Below are 21,327 nucleotides of genomic sequence, written 5' to 3'. Positions count from 1 at the left end.
TAAAATAAAATAAATCGGTATTATAAAAAACTATGAATTGATAAAATATTAACTACTCAGCCTTTTACATTTCATAATTCTATAGCAGTAAATATGGGGTTTGTTATAAAAGTTTACGTTATTGGTAATAAAAGTATATATAAATTACCAATTATATAGGAATAGGCTCTATCCAAAATAAAATCTACAAATTTTATTACCTTTCTAAATATCAATATGCAAAAATTTAAAATTATGGTGACATTTATGTATAAAGTTATATTCGTATATACTAGAAGGAAATAATTAGAATATAATATAATATACAGCGTGATTTTCATTTCATTTGTATTTGAGGAACAATACATTGTTGTATCTCTTTTATTTATATTATGTTTGGGGCAATAGTAATGCAAATATCTTTTTAACATAACTATACGAATTCAATCAAATTATACAGGTTGTGTTTTTGTATTATGCAATTACAAGTTAATTCAGATTAATTAAATATTTGATATAAACTATTAATTAAACAAAAAAATTTTATTATTTTTAAATTAAATTTGCAATAATCTCTATTTAAAAGTTGACTATTATATAGGTATTATAAAATTAACGTACCTGTAATTTTGACCACTGAATTCGCCCTATACACCTGACCGAATTTCTCCAGGCCAATTTTGCGCCGTAAATAAGCTCGGTTTCGGTGAGCTGATAAGTGCCACTGGTTGCCACTTCCTTCTGTACTTGTTCCCAGCGCGATAAGTGAGCGGGGCTTTGAGACCTGAAACAATAAAGTCCTAATGTAGAATGGTACAAAATGCGTATCACACCTTGCGCTATTATGACAAATTTAAATTATTCTGAAGGGAATATCGTACAACAGCACTGGTTTAGATATATATATATATATATATATATATATATATATATATATATATATATATATATATATATATAGTATATATATATATATATATATATATATATATATATATATATATATATATATATATATATATATATATATATATATATATATATATATATATATATATATATATATATATATATATATATATATATATATATATATATATATATATATATATATATATATATATATATATATATATATATATATATATATATATATATATATATATATATATATATATATATATATATATATATATATATATAGGATTGTTTGGATTATTTTCAGGTTGGCGGTCAGTGACTCAAAAACTTATTTGTTTATGTCTCAATATTTCGTAAATCTTTATTTACTTCATCAGGAGATATACTACAAAGTCAAAAATTCTAACATAAGAATGGATCAATTAAAATACACAAAAATTATACTTACAAAACTAAAAGTCAGTCGTATCTTACAATATACACATTCATTACACCAATAATATACTTTCAGTTATAAAATTTGACGGACAAAACAGACCTACACTGCATGGTGTTTAAGTTACAATGAAACTGACAAAAAAAAACTATCAACAATTAGATATTAGAGATTTTCATTTTTTACTATATATATATATATATATATATATATATATATATATATATATATATATATATATATATATATATATATATATATATATATATATATATATATATATATATATATATATATATATATATATATATATATATATATATATATATATATATATATATATATATATATACTTTTTTAATTTTTTTAGATAAAAAAGAGGTTTGGTATGACAGAAATGGGGATTGATCGACGTATTCAATTACTTTCTTTCAATTTCAATCAACTTTTGATTTTTAAATGGTATAGGCTCAGTATTTTTTTACTGCATTTGATAGAAAATGGCATTCTCAATCATATAAAAACTTTTGATATTTTCATGACAATCTAACGACAATTTCACTCCAAATATGTGAAACCAAATTTTCCGTAAAAAATGTTTCTTTTTCAGATATGCTAATAATCCACCCTCGTTCTATTAAAAAAAGAATATTAAATATACGCTTTGAGTACTAAACATTTGTTTGTTCAAGATTTAATAATTTTGGACTAAATGATTTACAAATTTTCATACAAACATTTACTACACAAATCTTTAAATATCACCTAGTATTTAACTACGTCACTTAATGTATTTTTGGGCAATATTTCATACTCCTAAATAGCTAAGTCACAGCACATTTTAACGTCGGCGTCGGTGCAATCGGGGTAAGGCAACGACGCCCAACGCGACGCGACAGTCCTCAAGCTTCCCGGGCCCTTACGAACGAAAAAAAATATGCATATAACGGCGTGCCCCTACTGTTGAATTGGCACCGGACCCCTAAAGCTCTTAAAATCGCGACTACTAAGTTATCATTGATTTTTATACCTACCTACCTATACATGAGAACTTTTCACATGATGGTGTTTTATTTGCGAAATTTATAAGAAGATCTTTTATATTTTAACATAAAACAAAAAATAATAAACATAATATATAAAGAAACCATTTTTGATGAAGTAAAATAAAACACTAATGAGCCATAATACACCAAAACACTTTACTTTTGCGCTGGGCGCGCGCTTCGCTAACCATGTTAACAATTATGTCATCTGACGACAGCAGATGCAAAACGCTCTTCCAGTGTTTCAACTGACCAAGTACAGGGTGAGTCAACGATAGAGTAAAGTCCATTATCTCATTTGTTTCGAGGTTTACAAAAAATGTTAAATATAAAAGTTATAGGGACGGTTAAGATACACATTTTAATTATTAGTAGTGTACAGGGTGCTTCAAAGAAGTGTGGCGAATATAATATATGTTTTTTTTAAATGCAACATCCTATTTTTAATTTTATTTTTAGATTCTGCGTAAAATTCCATAATTTTTTATATATAATGTTATATACGTAAAATTAATTTTAATTTAATTAATTAATAGTTTTTGTAATATTTAAATTTGTTAAACAAATATTAGATTGCAGTTGGTAAAAATTGTCAGTAATGCGGTTGTTTCTGAGGTTAGACAACTAAAATTTAGTAGAATAATTTTATAGAGATATAGAAAAAGATGTATATAAAGATAGATGCTACAGGGTGTTCAAAATATATTTATGAATTTTTTAAGTACTTAAAATTTACTACTCCAAAAAAAACTGCTAAAAATTAATAAATTTCAAATTTTTTAAATGGTACACCCTATATATTATCATTTTTTCTGATATATTTCACAAAACTCATCAACTTTTATTAAGTATATCATATACCTATTTTTAATAGTTTGTGATTCATTCCAATTTTTTTCTATTTTTACCCATATTTTCAATACAATTTACACTATAACATTATAGTTGCCATGACAAAAAGTCATAATTATCAAAATTTCATATGTCTGTTAAGCAAGTTAAGAACAAAGCTTGAATTTTAGTTTAATTTGTTATAATAAGTATAAATGGTAGAGATAATAGTTACAGATCACAAACTGGTGCTGGATGTGCAATTATTACCAACGGGTCAGATTTCCAATGGACTTTGAGACATGAAGCCTCAGCTTCACAGAACATTTTGCGATCTGGAAAGCCTTATCCTATATCATCGAGAAATATAATCAATCTAGAGTTTTAATTGTTTCTGACCCTTTAGAGATGTCTAAAATTAATGACATATTTGTCCATGATCCTCTGAAACAAAAAATTCAGACGCTTATTCGAGAGTGCAGCGAAAAGGGAAACAAACTCACGTTTGTATGGGTCCCAAGCCACACTAATATACTTAGCAACACAATGGCAGATGAAGCTGCTCGGCAAGCTGCTAGAAGAGATACCATCGATTTCCATTATATTAGTAAATATGATCTTAAAGTTCTACTGCATAAAAGAACAGAAAGGGAATGGCAGGATGAGTGGGCAGGTGCACCTTCAAAGCTTTGCGCAATAAAACAGGATCCGTCATCCCCATCCTTACGTCTTGCACTAGGACGAGCGGATGAATCCAGAGTGCATCATCTTCGTATTGGGCATACTGCGGTGACTCATGCATATCTGCTTAACAGAGAAATACCTTCAATGTGTATAGTCTGTGATGTTGAGTTGACAGTAATTCACATTATATGTCAATGTCCTCAATATACGGTAGAAAGAAATAGATCCGATATACGTGGTGAAATTCGTGATAATTTAACTGAAGAAGAAAAAATTAAAATTATTTTGAAATTTATGAAAGATATTAATATATACCACCAACTGTGATACTCGTCTGTGATTCTCAAATCCAACTGTGATACTGTGATATAAATAATTACCTATTTTTCTTATTGTTTGTTTTTTAAAGAAGGCATCCATTTTTCTCAATTTAAAAAAGTAGAAAAAAGACTCAAAGTCTCGGTTTCAACGTTTATACAATGTTAACTGTTACACGTGTTTCGCTCATATACCAGCATCATCAGACCTAACAAGAAAGAACCTAAATAAATAACAAATAATAAAAAGGTCGTCATAACCTACAAATACAATTAAAACTAATCCAAATACACCGTTCACATTTTACAATTAAAACAACACTGAGACGAGGCTGAAATGACCGGAAAATATTTGATTTTTTTTATATTGTTTGTTTTTTGTTGTCTATTTTTTTTGTGTTTAGTTTTTTATCCTTTTGTCACTCAATTTGAAATGTATATGTCAATGTAGTTTTATAAATTTTGAATTGCCCTTGTAAGATTGAATCCCTTGAGAATATTGAGATAGATCCCTGTAATTGGTATTATTGTTAACAATAACGAGTTGTATATGGCTAATGATCCTGGTGATCGATGCCTAGGAAAAAAAAATAGTTACATATTTTCCTTAAAATTAATTAGTCCATGTGACTGATATACACGAACAAGCCAAGAAAAAGATATTTTTTGGTTCAGTACTATATATTATATAGTACTTTGATAAGTGCTATAAGAATAGATGTAGGTTATCTAGAAAACGTTTTCCTATTATATTATATTATTTTCAGTGTGTAATGGGACGGTTTCCCGGCAGTAGTAATATTGGCTTAACGAAATGAATTTAAACCAGAATTACTACGAGAAAAAAAATGCTGTATGTCAAAGAAAATTTCTATATCAGTAGTCGTCAACAATTAGGTAATCTAGTATTACGCTAGTCTGTAGCTATTCGCCTCGACAGAAAATCCTAGTCATAATATAGAAATACACCAAGAAATTCACGACTGCGATCATGTTTACGCTTTGATCCTTGTCAGCAATTCCTCGCAATTTATATTATTATTAGTTATTAGTTTAATTAAATCATAGAGTATCCAAATAGATCCCTATTCTCTTCTCGTCCGTTAACTCTCAAAAGAGTATGGTGACATTATGTCTCAATTGCGCAGATCGTTTTTCTCCATCCCTTTCTATCTTGAGCGACTAGAAAAGTCTCTTGCAGACCGTGACTAATAATTTCTCTTGTTTGGTCCACTCAACGCATCGGAGACCTTTTTCTTGGGCGGTTGTCAATGTTGTCATGAATGTTCTCTTCGATTATGATTTTTTAAGTCCATCTGTTCTTCTTTGGTTGAGAGTCTTGTGTTAACTGTCAGCTGCCTTAGAATTGAGACTTTGCGGGTCCGATGTTCTGTGTATGAAATACGCAGCATTCTTCTGTAGGCCCACATTTCGAAAGCCCCTATTTTCTTCTGTTTGTAGTTTTCAGGATGCAGGTCTCAGATGCGATAGGAAGATCAATGTGTTTAATTAAAAAATAATTTCAATTTGTTGCACTGGGATATTGCTAGATCCCTATTATATCGTTATTATAATAATAATGCTGTATCTATCCAATTAGAAGGCACTTCTAGCCATTGATTCGAAGATATTGGCGTCAAAGAAAGCGCGGACATTTTCATTTGAAAATAATGACAAATCTCAATGGCGAATTTTTATTCAATTTTTCTTTTTTTTTATTAATATTTCTATAGAAAAATATCTTAAAAGTGCTAGAGATAGAGCGCAGAGGGTAAAATGAAAGACAAATAATACCATCCTAACTACTGAAAATAAGTTATTTTCAAGCAACAAATATCCAAGTATTATCAAGTATTATACAATAATTCCATTACTCAGATGCTAAAAAACATTTATAAATCCAAAAATGCAGGAAAAAGAAAAACATGATATATTTTCTTATTCCTGTTAAAATATCGAAAGGATTTGCTCGACAAGCGACTTTTGGATTTCAAACCTCGATTATTTCTCCCTTCAGATTTAGATTTAAAATTGAATTCGAATATGTACATATCTCCCTACGCAATCTCCATCTGCAAGATAACTCGTAAAGAATTATGGGTTGCGTTTTATTTAACGCCTATCTGGTGATTTCATCGCGTGTTTGTATAAAATATTGCTTCACCTTCAAACTTCTTATTCCTTTTATTCTGGCTTCTTTAAAAATATTTTCTTGTTTCGCACTTTTGTTGAGGATTACACCTTTATATTTTATCTGGACAATATATAATATTCATACGTAAAAAATAATATTACTGTATACAGGGTCCGGCAATAGTGCGTCGGGCATTTGTAGCTCCTAGAATAAAAAACTTGAGAATTTTGTTTAAGTTTTTATAGTTTTCCGGATACACGCAGTATTATTTCATATGGCGCTTTCAATGGTAAAATACGAGAGAAAAATCATTGGGTGGCTTTGATAAAATTTACTGTGGAAAATGCCATATGAAATATAAAACCGCAAATATCTGCGAAACTGTTAAAAATTTTGAAATACTCTAAATACAAAAAATGTTCATTTTCTAATTCTCCGTCTACTGAAAAAATAATATACAGGGCGTTCAATTTTAAAAAACGAAGAAAAATTATTTTATATTTTAGAAAGTTTGGCGTAGAATTTTGAACATCCTGTATGATTTACGATTTTCATATTTATAGCAAAGTAAGTACAGACCATCTAAAGTAAATACCTAATATGGTTTTGATTTCAGAACAGTTCCTGTATTTTTAATAATTTTTTTAAGAAGGGCTGAAAAATATATATTTTTGATTTATTTTTGAATATCTCTGAAACTATCGAAATATATTTATTCATATCTTAGGGTTATGTAAAGTGATCTGAAGAGAAGCCAAAAATGCAATAATATACAGGGTGTTCCATTTAAAAAAAATTATCCAGGTCCACTCACCCTTTTTTGAGCCACCCTATAGAAGTTAAAATATTTTCCTGAAATACATCCTGGTACATACTTTAGGTCTGCACTTAAACAAAATTCTCAAGTTTTTTATTCTATGAGCTACAGATGCCCGACACACTATTGCCGGACCCTGTATATTTAAGGTAGCATGATTATATGGTATTATGATTTAAACTTTGCCAATTCATTCATTACTTGTGTATTTCATGTCGATATCAAGACTCATGGAATATTATTAATTTGTGCTGGAGACCATTTGTATTTATTTGATAACGGAATCTCCTATTTGTTTCAATATTACGACCACGATGATAGGTAAACCTACAGCTCATGCCAAATAAACTTTTAGTCACGTGATTTAGCTTGACCGGCGTTGCCCACATTTATTTCACAGCGTTGCCCACATTTATTTCCTTTTTAGTTCTTTTAATCAAAATATTTTAGGGAACAAAAATTAATTATAAATATATAAACAGTTATTACTTACATCTACAAAACTCACCTTTTTAACAGCACTTAAGGAACATAAAGGGCCATTAGTACCGATTTCCTGTTCAAAATATTCTAATAATGATGCGATGAGTTTTTTACGGCTATTAAGCTATCTTATACACTTCGCACTAAAAGAAGTTCTAAAAACTGCTGGTAAATATTTTTAAACTTAAAATGTCACAACGCTATTTATTTAAACCAAAAACTCGTAATATACAAAACTAAAGTGTCAAAACTAATGACAATGTCAGGAAATACATAAATAAATGCGACAACTTGACATTTCTTACAGTAGAGCTAACACCTGAATCCCCAGCGCGAAATTTAAATTCCAGTTAGTCAGGCCGGCGCCGAATATCTCCATGGTTGGCAACAATGAATTTAAAAATCGCGCCCTTGATTACGTAACTAAAGGTTTAATTGATATCAAATATATATTTATAGCTATATTAATACCAAAATACAAGTAAAAATTAGAATTATTAGATGTAAATAAAAAAATACAAAATTACAAGTTCCGGTAGCTTTTATAATATGTGCAATATTAAAAAAAAAAATAAATAACTCGGCTATTTTGGACTTCGACGCACGGTAAAGAAAAATAAGTTTTGTTTATTCAGATCTAGCATCCCCGAAAATGCACTTATTTAAAACTAACTCCGTACAGGGTGATCGAAAATAAAAATATTGTTCTTTTTAAATTCAAATTTAGTCTTTTTTAACGGGGTCGTACTAAAAAATTAAAATTCGGTGTGCCGATAAAAATAATCAAGTTAATTTTTATGTATAATACTAATTTCGGAATATCATATACAAGATATTCTTACATTTTTGTTTCTAGACCTTTTTTTACATAAAAAACAAAGAATATGATGAAATTCGATATTGCCAAACCTCTAACGAGGGGTAGGGTGCTTAAAACCTCACAATCTTTTCAAATGTTTTTTTTCAAAAAATTATTTTAGGGATGCCAAATGAAGCCCAAAAAGACAAAAGTCACGCCAAAAAGGGCCTTCTTGGGCCTGATGATGGGAAGTAACCGATTCCCGAAATTTGTTGCCCCAATTTCAAACAAAATAATTTTTTCAAATAAACATTTGAAAAGATTGTGAAGTTTTGAGTCCTCTATCCTACGTTAGAGGTTTTGCAATTGAGATGCACGCACATTGGGTTAGAGAACGTTTAGTAAATTCAATATTGGAAATTGCACTAGATGTGCTATAGGAAGATACTGTAACACACTTAACTAAACTATTTAATAACTAAAAACTGCAATATGCTACTTAATAATACCACAAATATCGAACAAAAATTGATTAGCCATTATATTGATTGGCCATTGAATCAAGGATCCTATCACTTCAGATCGATTTCTTGCAACTTTATTTATTTAATTACCTCCTCCCTTTCCAGAACAAACTCCAGGTGTTATTTCTAATTTTTTTTCTGGAATTCGGATTTCCATCCAGATATTTCCATCTCATTCACTTAGGAAATGGCCGTCTTGTACTTGTTTCGTAGCACTATCGAGGGATGTTGTTACTCATTTCGTTATGACTTTTGTTGGCTTTTCTCCTTTAATTTTGATTGCCTGTTCAACATTTTCTGTTTGAAATTCCTTTTTTTCTCTTACTTCTAGGGCTTCGTTGATTTTCTAGGTATATACAACATCAGTTATCTTTCTAACCACATTATTCTAGCTTCTCAGGAACCAAGTTTCTAATACCAATTAGTTTTATGAAAATATCTTTCTTGTACTGAAGTTTGGTTTGTGCAGCCTAACAATATTGCTTCACTGAAAAACTATAAACCTAGCCCTTGTATATAATGACCTTTCCTATCCTACGTCGTTTCTCGCGATAGGTCATTTTTACACTTTTTTGAGTTTTTGTAAAAATTTTGTGGCTGCGTACAATAAAGTGAAAATAATCCTCTAACAGACTTAAAGTCTTGTTTACTCCTTGATGATCTCCATTTCTAGCTCAGTGTATTGGGTTATATCTGTCCTTGTATATGTTACAGTAAAAGTTGGAAATCAGTGATTGTTAACAATTACTAGTAAAAGCTCACATTCACTGATTTACTAAGAGTACGCCAGTAAAAGTTCAACAGCTGTTTTTGAAACCAACTTTTACTATACTAGTGAATGCTAACATTCCCTGGACGATGGCAGATCGGCAACTTTGCCAGACATCTGGCGTAAATTCGCTTTGCTTTTTTGTGGCTATGTATAATTGTTTTGTTATCGTTGTAAAAAGTGCTGTGCGATATTTTCTCTACGAAGAAATTTTCTGTGAAAAATAAAGTAAACTAGGCACTCGCAAGAACGTAACGGTGCTTGTTTTTCATTTTTGCAATATAATGAAGTCATAGCAAAAGTTAAGCGTACAAGAGAAAAAAATATTAATGAACCTAGTGACTCTGAACTTATTAAACGTTTTAATATGCTTGAAGTAGCGGGTTTGAAAAAAATTGTGTTATATATCAGGACCTAGAAACCACAAAAATTAACTTCTAATATTATTAAGGACTAAGCAAACTTATAGTTAATAAGAACTCGTACAACGGAAATAAAACAAGTTTGAAATGTTCAAGTATGTGCTTCAAAATCGAGAACCAATTCAGCTTTATATAAATGCCTTATTTGACTAATTTTTTAATTTTGTTTTATTATTCCGAAAACTAATAATAACAATAATAATGCCAGACGGCGGACATGGTGGAAATAAGTTATATTTCATAACAACTTCTCCATACTTATAGTTACTTTTGGAAATACAGCACTCATTTGCAAAAATAACTATTTTGTAAATAAAAAAAAATGCCTTTACTACACAAGATCTATTGTAAAATTCTATGTATTAAAGATTTAAAAAAGAAATTTAATTTCATGCCTTATGCTATTAATAACCTCTATCTGGATCAAATAAGATCAAATCTACCATCATAGAAAGAAACTTTTCTTTTTTCTGAAATACCGTCCGTGATATCTCCCCTTTATTCTATTTTCCTCGAGAAGTCGAACAATACCAGTAGCATCCGGTTTGGAACGGATCATCGTCTCTCAGAACTTTCAACACGTCTACTACTAGAAATGTCGTATAGGGGGTGGTGAAGTTTGCCAAAAGATAACAACTTTAACCGTCTTTTAAAAGAGAAGTTTGCCGGTTGATTCCGTTATATATATCGAGGCAATTAATTCTATAAGCGACACTCTCTAGCTCTCTGCATATGACTAGATGGAAACTAATGAAATTTCCTAAACGGTTTACTACGCGGGAGGCGGTAATTACGTTTTCATTTTTGTTAAATAAACAACTTAAAAACATAACTCGATCCAACATTTATCAGCGAATGAAAATGAGTAGTAGCTAAATATTATATCACATTTGTTGATATGATAAATTACTCATTTATCACGTTCTTAATGTGGTGACTAAATAAAATCATAAATTACATAAAAGCTGTTCAAAGACAACTGACCTATGTCAACCTATGTTTCCTGATTCTTTTGCATCGGACATAATTTTAAGCATTTTACACATACCAAAAAAATCAGTTAAAATTGATGTATTTGTTTTTATATTTTCCAAAATTAATGGACAATCAGGACAATAGATCCAATACTATAGATATTACATCGAATTATATACAACGTTGATCGATTACTATGGATACAACAGACTACCGCAAACTGTTTTGCTATATATATATATATATATATATATATATATATATATATATATATATATATATATATATATATATATATATATATATATATATATATATATATATATATATATATATATATATATATATATATATATATATATATATATATATATATATATATATATATATATATATATATATATATATATATATATATATATATATATATATATATATATATATATATATATATATATATATATATAGGATATTTTATTTATTTTAATTAAACAATTAAACACAATTAATACAATTAAAATTAATAGAATATCCTAGCAACAGCTTGCGGTAGTCAGTTGTATCCATAGAGAAAGCCTAATATTTACCTTATAAAACAATCAACTTTTGATTTATAACCACAATTTCTCTTGACTGGTGATAATCAAAGGCCAAATTGATATTCCTCGCAAATTTTGAAGTATAATTAATGGGAAAGTCAAAAGTTTGTTAAATTTTTCCACTAATTGAAAATTACTACCACTAATTATAACGCTCTGAGTGCTTACATTAAAATTCACAGATTTTGCAACATGCGCAACCATCATAGGCGTATTGAAAATACCAGATACAAGTCGGCGGTTGGCAACAATCACCTGTTTTCTTACATTTTATATTAACTTGTGGCGTCATTGGAAGAGCTCAATAGAAATATAAAAGAACTAAACCTTGTTTGTTGGAAAGCAATTTGACATTTGTGACGTCAGCACTCCGGCAGTCTAACGTAAACGTATCATTGATCGCTATTCACAAATATATTCCAGATACGTATAGTGAACAAGTTGAACGTTCGCAACGTTAAATAATTTTGATATTTGATTTTTGTCGTGATAGCTTTTTGTAAAAGTGAAGAATTTAGTGAAGAAAATATTAATGATGGAGATGAACGTGTGCAGATTCGTGAATGGTCACGATCATGGTCACGACACTATGACGGGCTCCTACCCACGCAGGAGCCCAAAATATGCAAAAAGGGGGTCAGTTTAGCTTAAGTTTAGATTATGTCTATATTTTTATTAATGCAAAACCAACTAAAACCTAATTCTAGTCTAACCTAAACTCACTTCTTCTTTTGCATATTTCGGGCTATTACCTGGGTATTCCTAGGTTTAACCAATATTCGAACTTAGGTGTAAATTTAAATTTATGGATGGCCCATAAATTTAAATTGGCCGTACAAAAAAATTAATTTTCACAATAAAAATTAAAAGTTATAAATCATAATATTTTTTTTATAGAAATGAGGTAATAAGGGTGAACGAGGTGCCGGTAAATGTTAATTTGTATTCGAATGGAGTTGCCTCACAGTATAGGCATATTTTTTGAACCCTTACCGTGCATATTTACTGTAGATAAAAATAAATTAAAATATAGTTGGCTCCAACGATAAATTAGTTTGCAGCTTCTTTTCATCATACCTAATATAAAAAACCGTCACAACCACTACTCATAGTATGTACCTACGTATTTTTAAACATCATTATGAAATTAAAAATACATATAGGTGCCCAGAATATGAGTAGCGGTATTTTTTTTTTCGTTTCATCATAACGGATTTTGTTGTGCTGAAAATAAGCAGCAAAATATATTATCGATTGCAGCAACTATACCTAGTTTACATTCAGTATGTCCAATTAATATAGAACATTATTATACTTTTATTTTTATTATACTTTTAAAAATTTGCTACCAATATATTTTGATAGTTGAGGTTTTGAAATTATTTGTTAGCTTCTTAAACAAAACAGACCCATAATAATTCAAATATTTATCATTCAAGACTACCAAGAATTATGAAGTAATCTCACGTCAAAAATTTTTAAAATTATTGCATGCCTTAAGTATTTGCAAAGTTAACAAAAATATTTTTTTGCATACATTGCAATTAATATATTTGATCCAATTTATCAGTTCTGCATCATATCCGAAATTAAGATTGTGTGTCAAATCAAACACAACGAAGAGCCAAAGTGCAACGTGAACGACCAGAAAAATATAAAGTAAAAAAAAATGTTAAGTCTTAATTACTAGTTACACAGTCCTTCCCTTGAGTTCTCTTGCCTAAAATCTATATTGTCTTCCCTAACACTTTAAATATAAATGATTGAAACTCATACAAGTTTACCATAATTTAAACTTAAGATAGTCCCTAATTATATTAAAATATAACACTTAGGAAGTTAATAAAGATTAACTATTTCTTCTTATTTTTAATCGTTTGATAATTCTGATAAAAATACGCTTGATATTTTTATTTTAGAAATCATTCGGGCTATAATCATTAATATGACTATATTAACAATACTTAAATTAAAATTTATTTGAAGGAATGCTACTGTATTACAATAATTGTAAAACACGTATGTAATAATAACTCGGAATAATATAATTATTTAAAACTGCTCATCGCGTTATCGATGTCGGCGTCTTGTCACTTTTATTTAGTCTTGTCACTATTATTTTATTAGCCGTTTAGGTATAGTTTGATTTTAGTTTGATTATTGGATTTTTTTGCATATTTGGTATATTCTATGAAGTGATTTTAAGTGCTCCTGTCAATTTTTCAATTATTAAAGTGCCTATTTAGATACATTTAAAATGAATTAATTAGTGTATAGTATTTGTATTATGAGTTTGTTTATTTTTTATGAAATGTACTTTTTTCCCATTGAAATAAACATAGCTTACTAGATCACTAGCTAGCCATTTTTAAATACAGGGTTTAATTAAGTATCTGGCCAAACTTCAGGAGGTGATTCTTTCAGTGTTTTAAGGTAAAACGTTCATATAAACATGTGTCCGGAAATTTATAATTTTAAAGACACAGGGTGTCAAGGTGTTTTCTAATAGATCTTTTTTATTAATATCTCAAAGATCCGTTGGCCGATTTTGTTGAAATTTCACCATGTTGTGAACTTTGATAAGTTAGCACTAATTAAATAATAAAAGGATAATAACTCATCCCAATAAATATTTGGCAACGCTTTGGATTCATTTATTTTTACGCCTGTTGGCAGTGGAAACCGTGCAAGCTTTTTCTTTGTCCTAAGTTGTTAATTAAAAAAATAATAATCATAAAAAATATAGGTCCTAATAGCCTAAATTTTACCAAAATGTATCAGCAGATCCGATGAGACCCGAGTTATTATGTTTTGGAACTTAATGATTTAATTAATTATTGCCTTTAATGCAGTTACCTATCCTACGCGCCAAGAAAAAATATTACATTAATCTAAATTTATTATTTATGTGATTCTGCTCTTTCACGTATAATTTGCCCCTTGCTTCTCATACGGAAAGAGTTAGATTAAAATAGCCAAACTGTACCTAACAACCCGTATGCCTTGACAGTCTTGATACATATTCTTTTTTATAATAATATGGGCTTTCTTTATCCGCCGGCCCAGACAAACATCCATATCCATAAAATAGTTGGCCCATACACACACACACACACACACTGATAAATTATAAGACCTCATTTCGGCCCTCAAAAGTACTTGCTCTATTCGATGATCAACGCCGGTTAAACTATCGACTTACGTGTTTACAAGTTGATTAGGCAGGTTATTGAACTGGTGTGGCATCGAGCATGTCGTTTTTTCAAAGACGGGTCCCATATAAATGCTGCCAGAAGTATTTTCAATACTAAAATTAGGTGAACAAACTTCTACGGCTAATTGAAACTACTAATTTATTCCACTGATTTCGAGGTTCTGAATGAAGCTTTCAATTTCACTTTCTACTTTTTAGTGTAGAATATCTTAGCAACAACTTGCGTTAATCAGTTGTATCCATAGAGAAAGCCTAATATTTGGCTTATAAAACAATCAACTTTTGATTTCTAACCACAATTTCTCTTGACAGAGGATAATCGAAAACCAAAATGACATTTCTCGCAAATTTTGAAGTATAATTAGTGGAAAAGTAAAAAGTTTGATAACTTTTTGTACTAATTGAAAATGTCTACCACTAATTTTGACGTTTTGAATGCTTAATAAATATTAATAAAATTAAATAAACAAACTTCTACGCTAATTGAAACTACTAATTTATTCCACTAATTGCGAGGTTCTGAATAAAGCTTAACTCCTAAACGAAACATTTTACAATATAAATTTATACGAACTTTTTTACTGATTTTACTATTGGAAGAATATGCTGCCGAAGTTGAACCACACTGATACTAAGTTCGGTTGTTTTAGGGACAAGTTCAATTTTTTTTGTATCACAAAATATTACCGTTTAGAAAAAAATCTCTTTAACTTTACACTTTGCATAGCGAGTGAACCGCCTACTTAACATCAAGATCCCCTCACATTTAAGGGCTCATTGGATAAACTCAATTAGTTTTTTTTTCTTTACCGTGTGCAAGAAGGGAAGAGAAAATTCAGATAAAACACCGACTAACGACAGAAAACGGAATTAGTTAACATATTAAAAAAAGGACCTCGGTAATTACCCCATACTTCAGCAGGCACCCCTAGAAACGTTACCGCCGATTTTTAACTTCAGGTGGTTTAAGGACCAGGCGTTTAAATAAATACGCGGTTTTTAGAGAGAATTCTTTTGCTTTTCATAATAGCACTTAAGCAAAATAAATTTCAAATTAATTCTAATTTGAATTACACTTCTTCCGACTCCAAATGAATTATGCATATTATAGTTATTTTTTTATTTTGGGTCAAATAATTTTTTTTTAGTTTAAATTAATTTAGTTTCAATAAGTCAGATATACAGGATCCGGCAATAGTCGGGCGTCGGGCATCTGTAGCTACTAGAATAAAAAACTTGAGAATTTTGTTTAAGTGCAGACATGAAGTATGAGCGATGATGTATTTCAGGAAAATATTTTAACTTCTATAGGGTGGCTCAAAAAAGTGTGAGTGAATCGGGATATTTTTTTTAAATGGAACACCCTGTATATTATTGCATTTTTGATTTCCTTTCTGATAATTTTACATAATTCTCTAGGATATGAGTAAATATATTTCGATAGTTTCAGAAATATTAAATTGAGAAATTGAAATTGATCAAAAATAAAACCGAACGTTAATTAATTTAAAAATTATTAATTTTTTAAAATTGTCAAATATAATTTGGGATACGAACATAAAACTGATGTGACAAAAAAAGGTTTAAAAAAAAGACACATCCTCAAAAATTATGCACGGTGGCGTTTTTTTCTACATGATACAAAAATTTAGTAAATACTAGAGGGAGCATTTAATGAAATTACTGCATCTACCAGGATAAAAGAAGTACCACCACTTGCACTCTTTACCTTAATGGGAAAGTACCCTTTCAGGGGTGTTACGAAATTTTACACGATCGCCATTCGTTTTGGCATTAAAATACATTTTACTCTTTTATGGTATTGGTACTACATATCGTCCTATTGCTGCCAAAAGTCACTAACTAACATTTTCCCGAACAACCAAATTCAATCACTAACTATGTTTTGAAGCGGATATTGCAAAAGTCATTAACTACGATTTCTGGCTATTTTTGTTTTATTTTAATACCGAATAGTTACTAACTATAACATCTTTATGCAATGCAATTCATGTTTAGACGCATTTATCTCGGAAGTAATAAAAAGTAAGTTAGTGACTTTTGGCAGCAATGGGACGATATACTTGTATACATGTAAGTTACACAAGTATATCGTCCCATTGCTGCCAAAAGTCACTAACTTACTTTTTATTACTTCCGAGATAAATGCGTCTAAACATGAATTGCATTGCATAAAGATGTTATAGTTAGTAACTATTCGGTATTAAAATAAATAGTATAACTTGTATACATGTAAGTTAAACACAATAGACCTCACAGGTCGCAGTGTTTCCGGCAGAGGACGGCCCCTTATTGTGGAAAAAAAAATACATGTAAGTTACTCTACTATTTTTATTGGTACTCTTACATACATGTAAGACAAAAAAATTCAAGAAAAACGGTTTACCAATATTCTTAAAAATAAGTAACATATATTATATTTATTTACCCTTTTGACGGCTGTAAATTCTTCGGGAAGCATTAGGTATAGGGCATATGTTTATAGGAACTTTTTGTTTTATTTTTATCTGTAGAATCACCCACCAACGTTAGATACACTATTTTTTAACACCCTGTATACAAGTTATGTTATCACGATATCCTTTAAACTTTAAAGATTGACAGTTTGCATTGTAATTTTTTGTACAAGTTGTTACATTGCAGACAACATATATCAGAATAAATTGGAGGACAAACTGGTTTCCATTCTTAAACCATTTATTTGTCTGCTATTTAGTTAAAGTATTTGGTAAAAATATTTATTGATTAGTTAGATTATATAATATAATAAATGTATATGTTACAGTGAAAGTTAGAAATTAGTGATTGTTAACATTCACTAGAAAATGCTAGCAATTACGCATTGGACCAGTGAATGGTATTTTAAAGAGATTTGTCGACTTTCCTAGTAATTTCTACCATTTACTGTAGTGAAAGTAACATTTACTAAGGATTTCCGCAAAAGTTATTCTATTGTATACAGCGAGTGTGGTGAGGAAGAATGTTGGTGGAAGAACAAATAAAACTTTTAAGAATATTAATCACCTAATATTTAAGCTGATCCATATATCTTAAAATTACAATTCTACTTTTAGTATATTTATTAAAAATTATAGAAAATAACGACATCCTTCTTAATACGCAGAAAGAAAATCGTGGGTGTTTGGGAAGGCTCGAAAAGAAACAATGTTTTTGCGAAGTTTCGCGACTTTATTGTCGCTTCTTCAGGCACCATAGGAGAAGCAGTTTTTTTTTAAAATATCAAAATACACTGGCTACTCTCCAAACATACAACTATTTGCTCTGTGGAACATGGCGATTCCATCCGCCAACACTGTGTCCGTATGTGGCTTAGCGTTGGCGGTTGGAATCGCCACGAATGTTTGTAGGCATAGTATGGATTAATATATGTTTTGGATAAGTGGCCAGTTAATTTTATTCTGATTTAATAATAATAATTTTGTGAACATTTTGTGTCTCTTTCTTTAAAGCTCTCTTCCTTTTTCCCCTATGATTGTGTTTTTTTTTCCTCAGCAGAGTTATTGTTATTGCAATATTGCCAGTATTGTTATTTCCAAATTGAAGTTTTGTGGTTGTTTTGTCTACACCTGTTGATTATTTTTGTTTATAATATACCTACTGGTGTACTCAATGTATTATTTTTCTAGTTTTTACCTTGATTTCAATCAAACGTTTATATATATATATAGTATATATATATATATATATATATATATATATATATATATATATATATAGTTATATATATATATATATATATATATATATATATATATATTATTATTTTTTTTTTTTGTTTTCACTCTTGGCTTTAGGTCGTTGGGGTTGCAAAGATGTTTCTAGATTTTGTTCATTATTTTTTTATTTTGTGACGATATATTTTGCTTATATCTGTCGATCCTCTAACGCACTAAGAACAGTAGACATCGGGTATTGAACCTATAAATATGTTTTATACAGAGCGATCTGCAAGGAAATACGTACGTGCTCGTAGTAAAGTGTAATGTCCAAAAACAATTAAAAACAATAGTTAATATGTGTTATTGTGTTGTCCAGTTTAACAAATTTTAACTCTGTAAGAATCTACGTTCAAGGTAAGACCTTTAGTTTGACATTTATCTTATTGATTTTAACTGACTGTTTTTATGTACTTAAAGAGGCTTGAAAGACATATACTGTCGAAACGTCGTCACAAAATAAAAAAATAATGAAAATCTAGAAACATCTTTGCAACCCCAACGACCTAAAGCCAAGAGTGAAAACAAAAAAATATATAGTATACAGGTCAAAGAAACGAAACAAAAAATATATTCAGAGGCGAAAAATGTTTAATTACAAAACCACCGAAAATAAATATGGAATAAATATAGTCCAGAATATGAAGAGCTTGAAGAAAATATTTCAAAGAAGATTGTCAACCAAAAGAACAGGAGAATATTCTTATTGAGATGCAAAACGGAAGATTTAACACCAACTTTTTTAAGATTCAAGATATCTCACTTAAAATTTATTGATGTAAGCCTCGAACGTAGATTTAAGCAAACTTATCAAAATTTAATTCTAAATACATTGAACTTATTAATTAGTGATACGTCTAAAACCATCCAAAACCTAACCAATAACAAACAAAAATTAAGATTGGATATAATGAAAGGTATCCCTTATGACACATTTGAGGAATTTGAAACAACTATTAATAAAAAGTAGAAATATGTTTAAAAAAAAAATCAAACAAAGCACATAAATAAAATTAAAAACCCACTTCAATTCAATCGACATACACAGAAAAATAAATTTAAATTGGATCGAGAATCTGACAGATATAGACATACCACAGTACGCATCAGATATCTTAAGTTTAGGGCCTAATTTTGCAGTTAAGATCGATAATGACAAACAAATACCCACTAATGAAATCATTTGTAACATTGAAAATGGTATAAAACATTTAAGATTATACGAGCAGGACGAAATAAGAGCAAAAACGTGTAATATAATAACGAACTTTCGAACAAATTAAAAAATAAGTCTAAGAGGCAAAAAAGAGATAATAAACTAAAAATTAAAAAATAAAAAACAAAACCAGTTTCTAAAGAACCACACGCATTTAAAAGTTTTAAGAGCCGACAAGACAAGTAAAACAGTCATTATGACAGAATCTGATTATGATAAAAAAATGAATACACTATTAGAAGATAAAAAACCTACAAAAACAGACCCTACAAAAAAATATCAAAAACAAAAATAACGAAACTGACAGGTGGGATAAAAAACTTATATTCCTCCAAGTGTTGCAAAAATCTTAAAATTCATAATGCCATTACACCGAAAATTTATGGACTTCCTTAAAATTACAAAATGACGGTACCGTTATGACCCATTGTATCCTGTATTCAATCCCCGTTCAATTTACTCTCTAAATTTTTAAAAACATCCTCAATAATATGTTTATAAAAATAATTACATTAGAGACTCCATTGATCTCAAAGAAAATAAAAGATAGCTGGGTCACCACAAAATTACATATTAGTATCTTTAGATGTAATTTCCCTATATACCAGTATCCCAATTAAATTAGTAACAAAGTTAATCGAAGAAAAATGGGACGAAATTAAGCAATACACTGATATCCCGATGAACGAATTTATTGAAGATACTGAACTTACGCTTAACTCAACTTACTTTATGTATAAAGACCAAATTTATAAGCAGATTGAGGGTTGTGCAATGGGGGCGTCGATTTCTAGTGTTGCAGCGCAAATGGTTATGGAACACTTGGAGAGTAAAGTTCTATCTGATATCGATTTTGAAATACCCTTTTTTATCGGTATGTTGATGACTGTCTAACAGCTATACCAAAAGAAAAAATTAGGTATATAGAAGAAAAATTTAATGCCTATAATAAAACATATTCAATTCTCTTACGTCAGAAAATAGAGAACGATAAAAAATTAACTTTAGAATATTAGTTTACATCATACCAATCAAACCATAAAAACAGAATGGTATACAAAGAAAACTTGGTCCTCAAGATATCTCAAGTAATTTTTTATCTAACCATATATAGCACAAGTTGTTATTACGTTGCATATATATATATATATATATATATATATATATATATATATATATATATATATATATATATATATATATATATATATATATATATATATATATATATATATATATATATATATATATATATATATATATATATATATATAGTATATATATAGTAGCATATATATATATATATATATATATATATATATATATATATATATATATATATATATATATATATATATATATATATATATATAGCAATACGTAACTGAACGAAGCATACTGAT

At 29.1% G+C, this 21,327-nt stretch overlaps 1 protein-coding gene across 1 annotated transcript in view; it reads right to left on the bottom strand.

Moving 5' to 3' along the window:
- Window positions 1-21,327, bottom strand: part of LOC115886990 (nitric oxide synthase-like) — a gene marked incomplete at its 3' end in the record, with an annotated part of 232,626 nt that overhangs the window by 70,353 nt on the left and 140,946 nt on the right. The window contains exon 3 of the mRNA XM_030906318.1: window positions 601-763. Within this exon, the coding sequence (XP_030762178.1) occupies window positions 601-763 (163 nt within the window). The remainder of the gene's footprint in view (window positions 1-600; window positions 764-21,327) is intronic.

Source organism: Sitophilus oryzae, unplaced genomic scaffold, assembly GCF_002938485.1.
Source record: "Sitophilus oryzae breed Bouriz unplaced genomic scaffold, Soryzae_2.0 scaffold_54_pilon_pilon, whole genome shotgun sequence".
Lineage (NCBI taxonomy): Eukaryota > Metazoa > Arthropoda > Insecta > Coleoptera > Curculionidae > Sitophilus > Sitophilus oryzae.
Note: the sequence above shows the minus strand (reverse complement) of the source record. Positions and strands in the feature narration are given on the sequence as shown.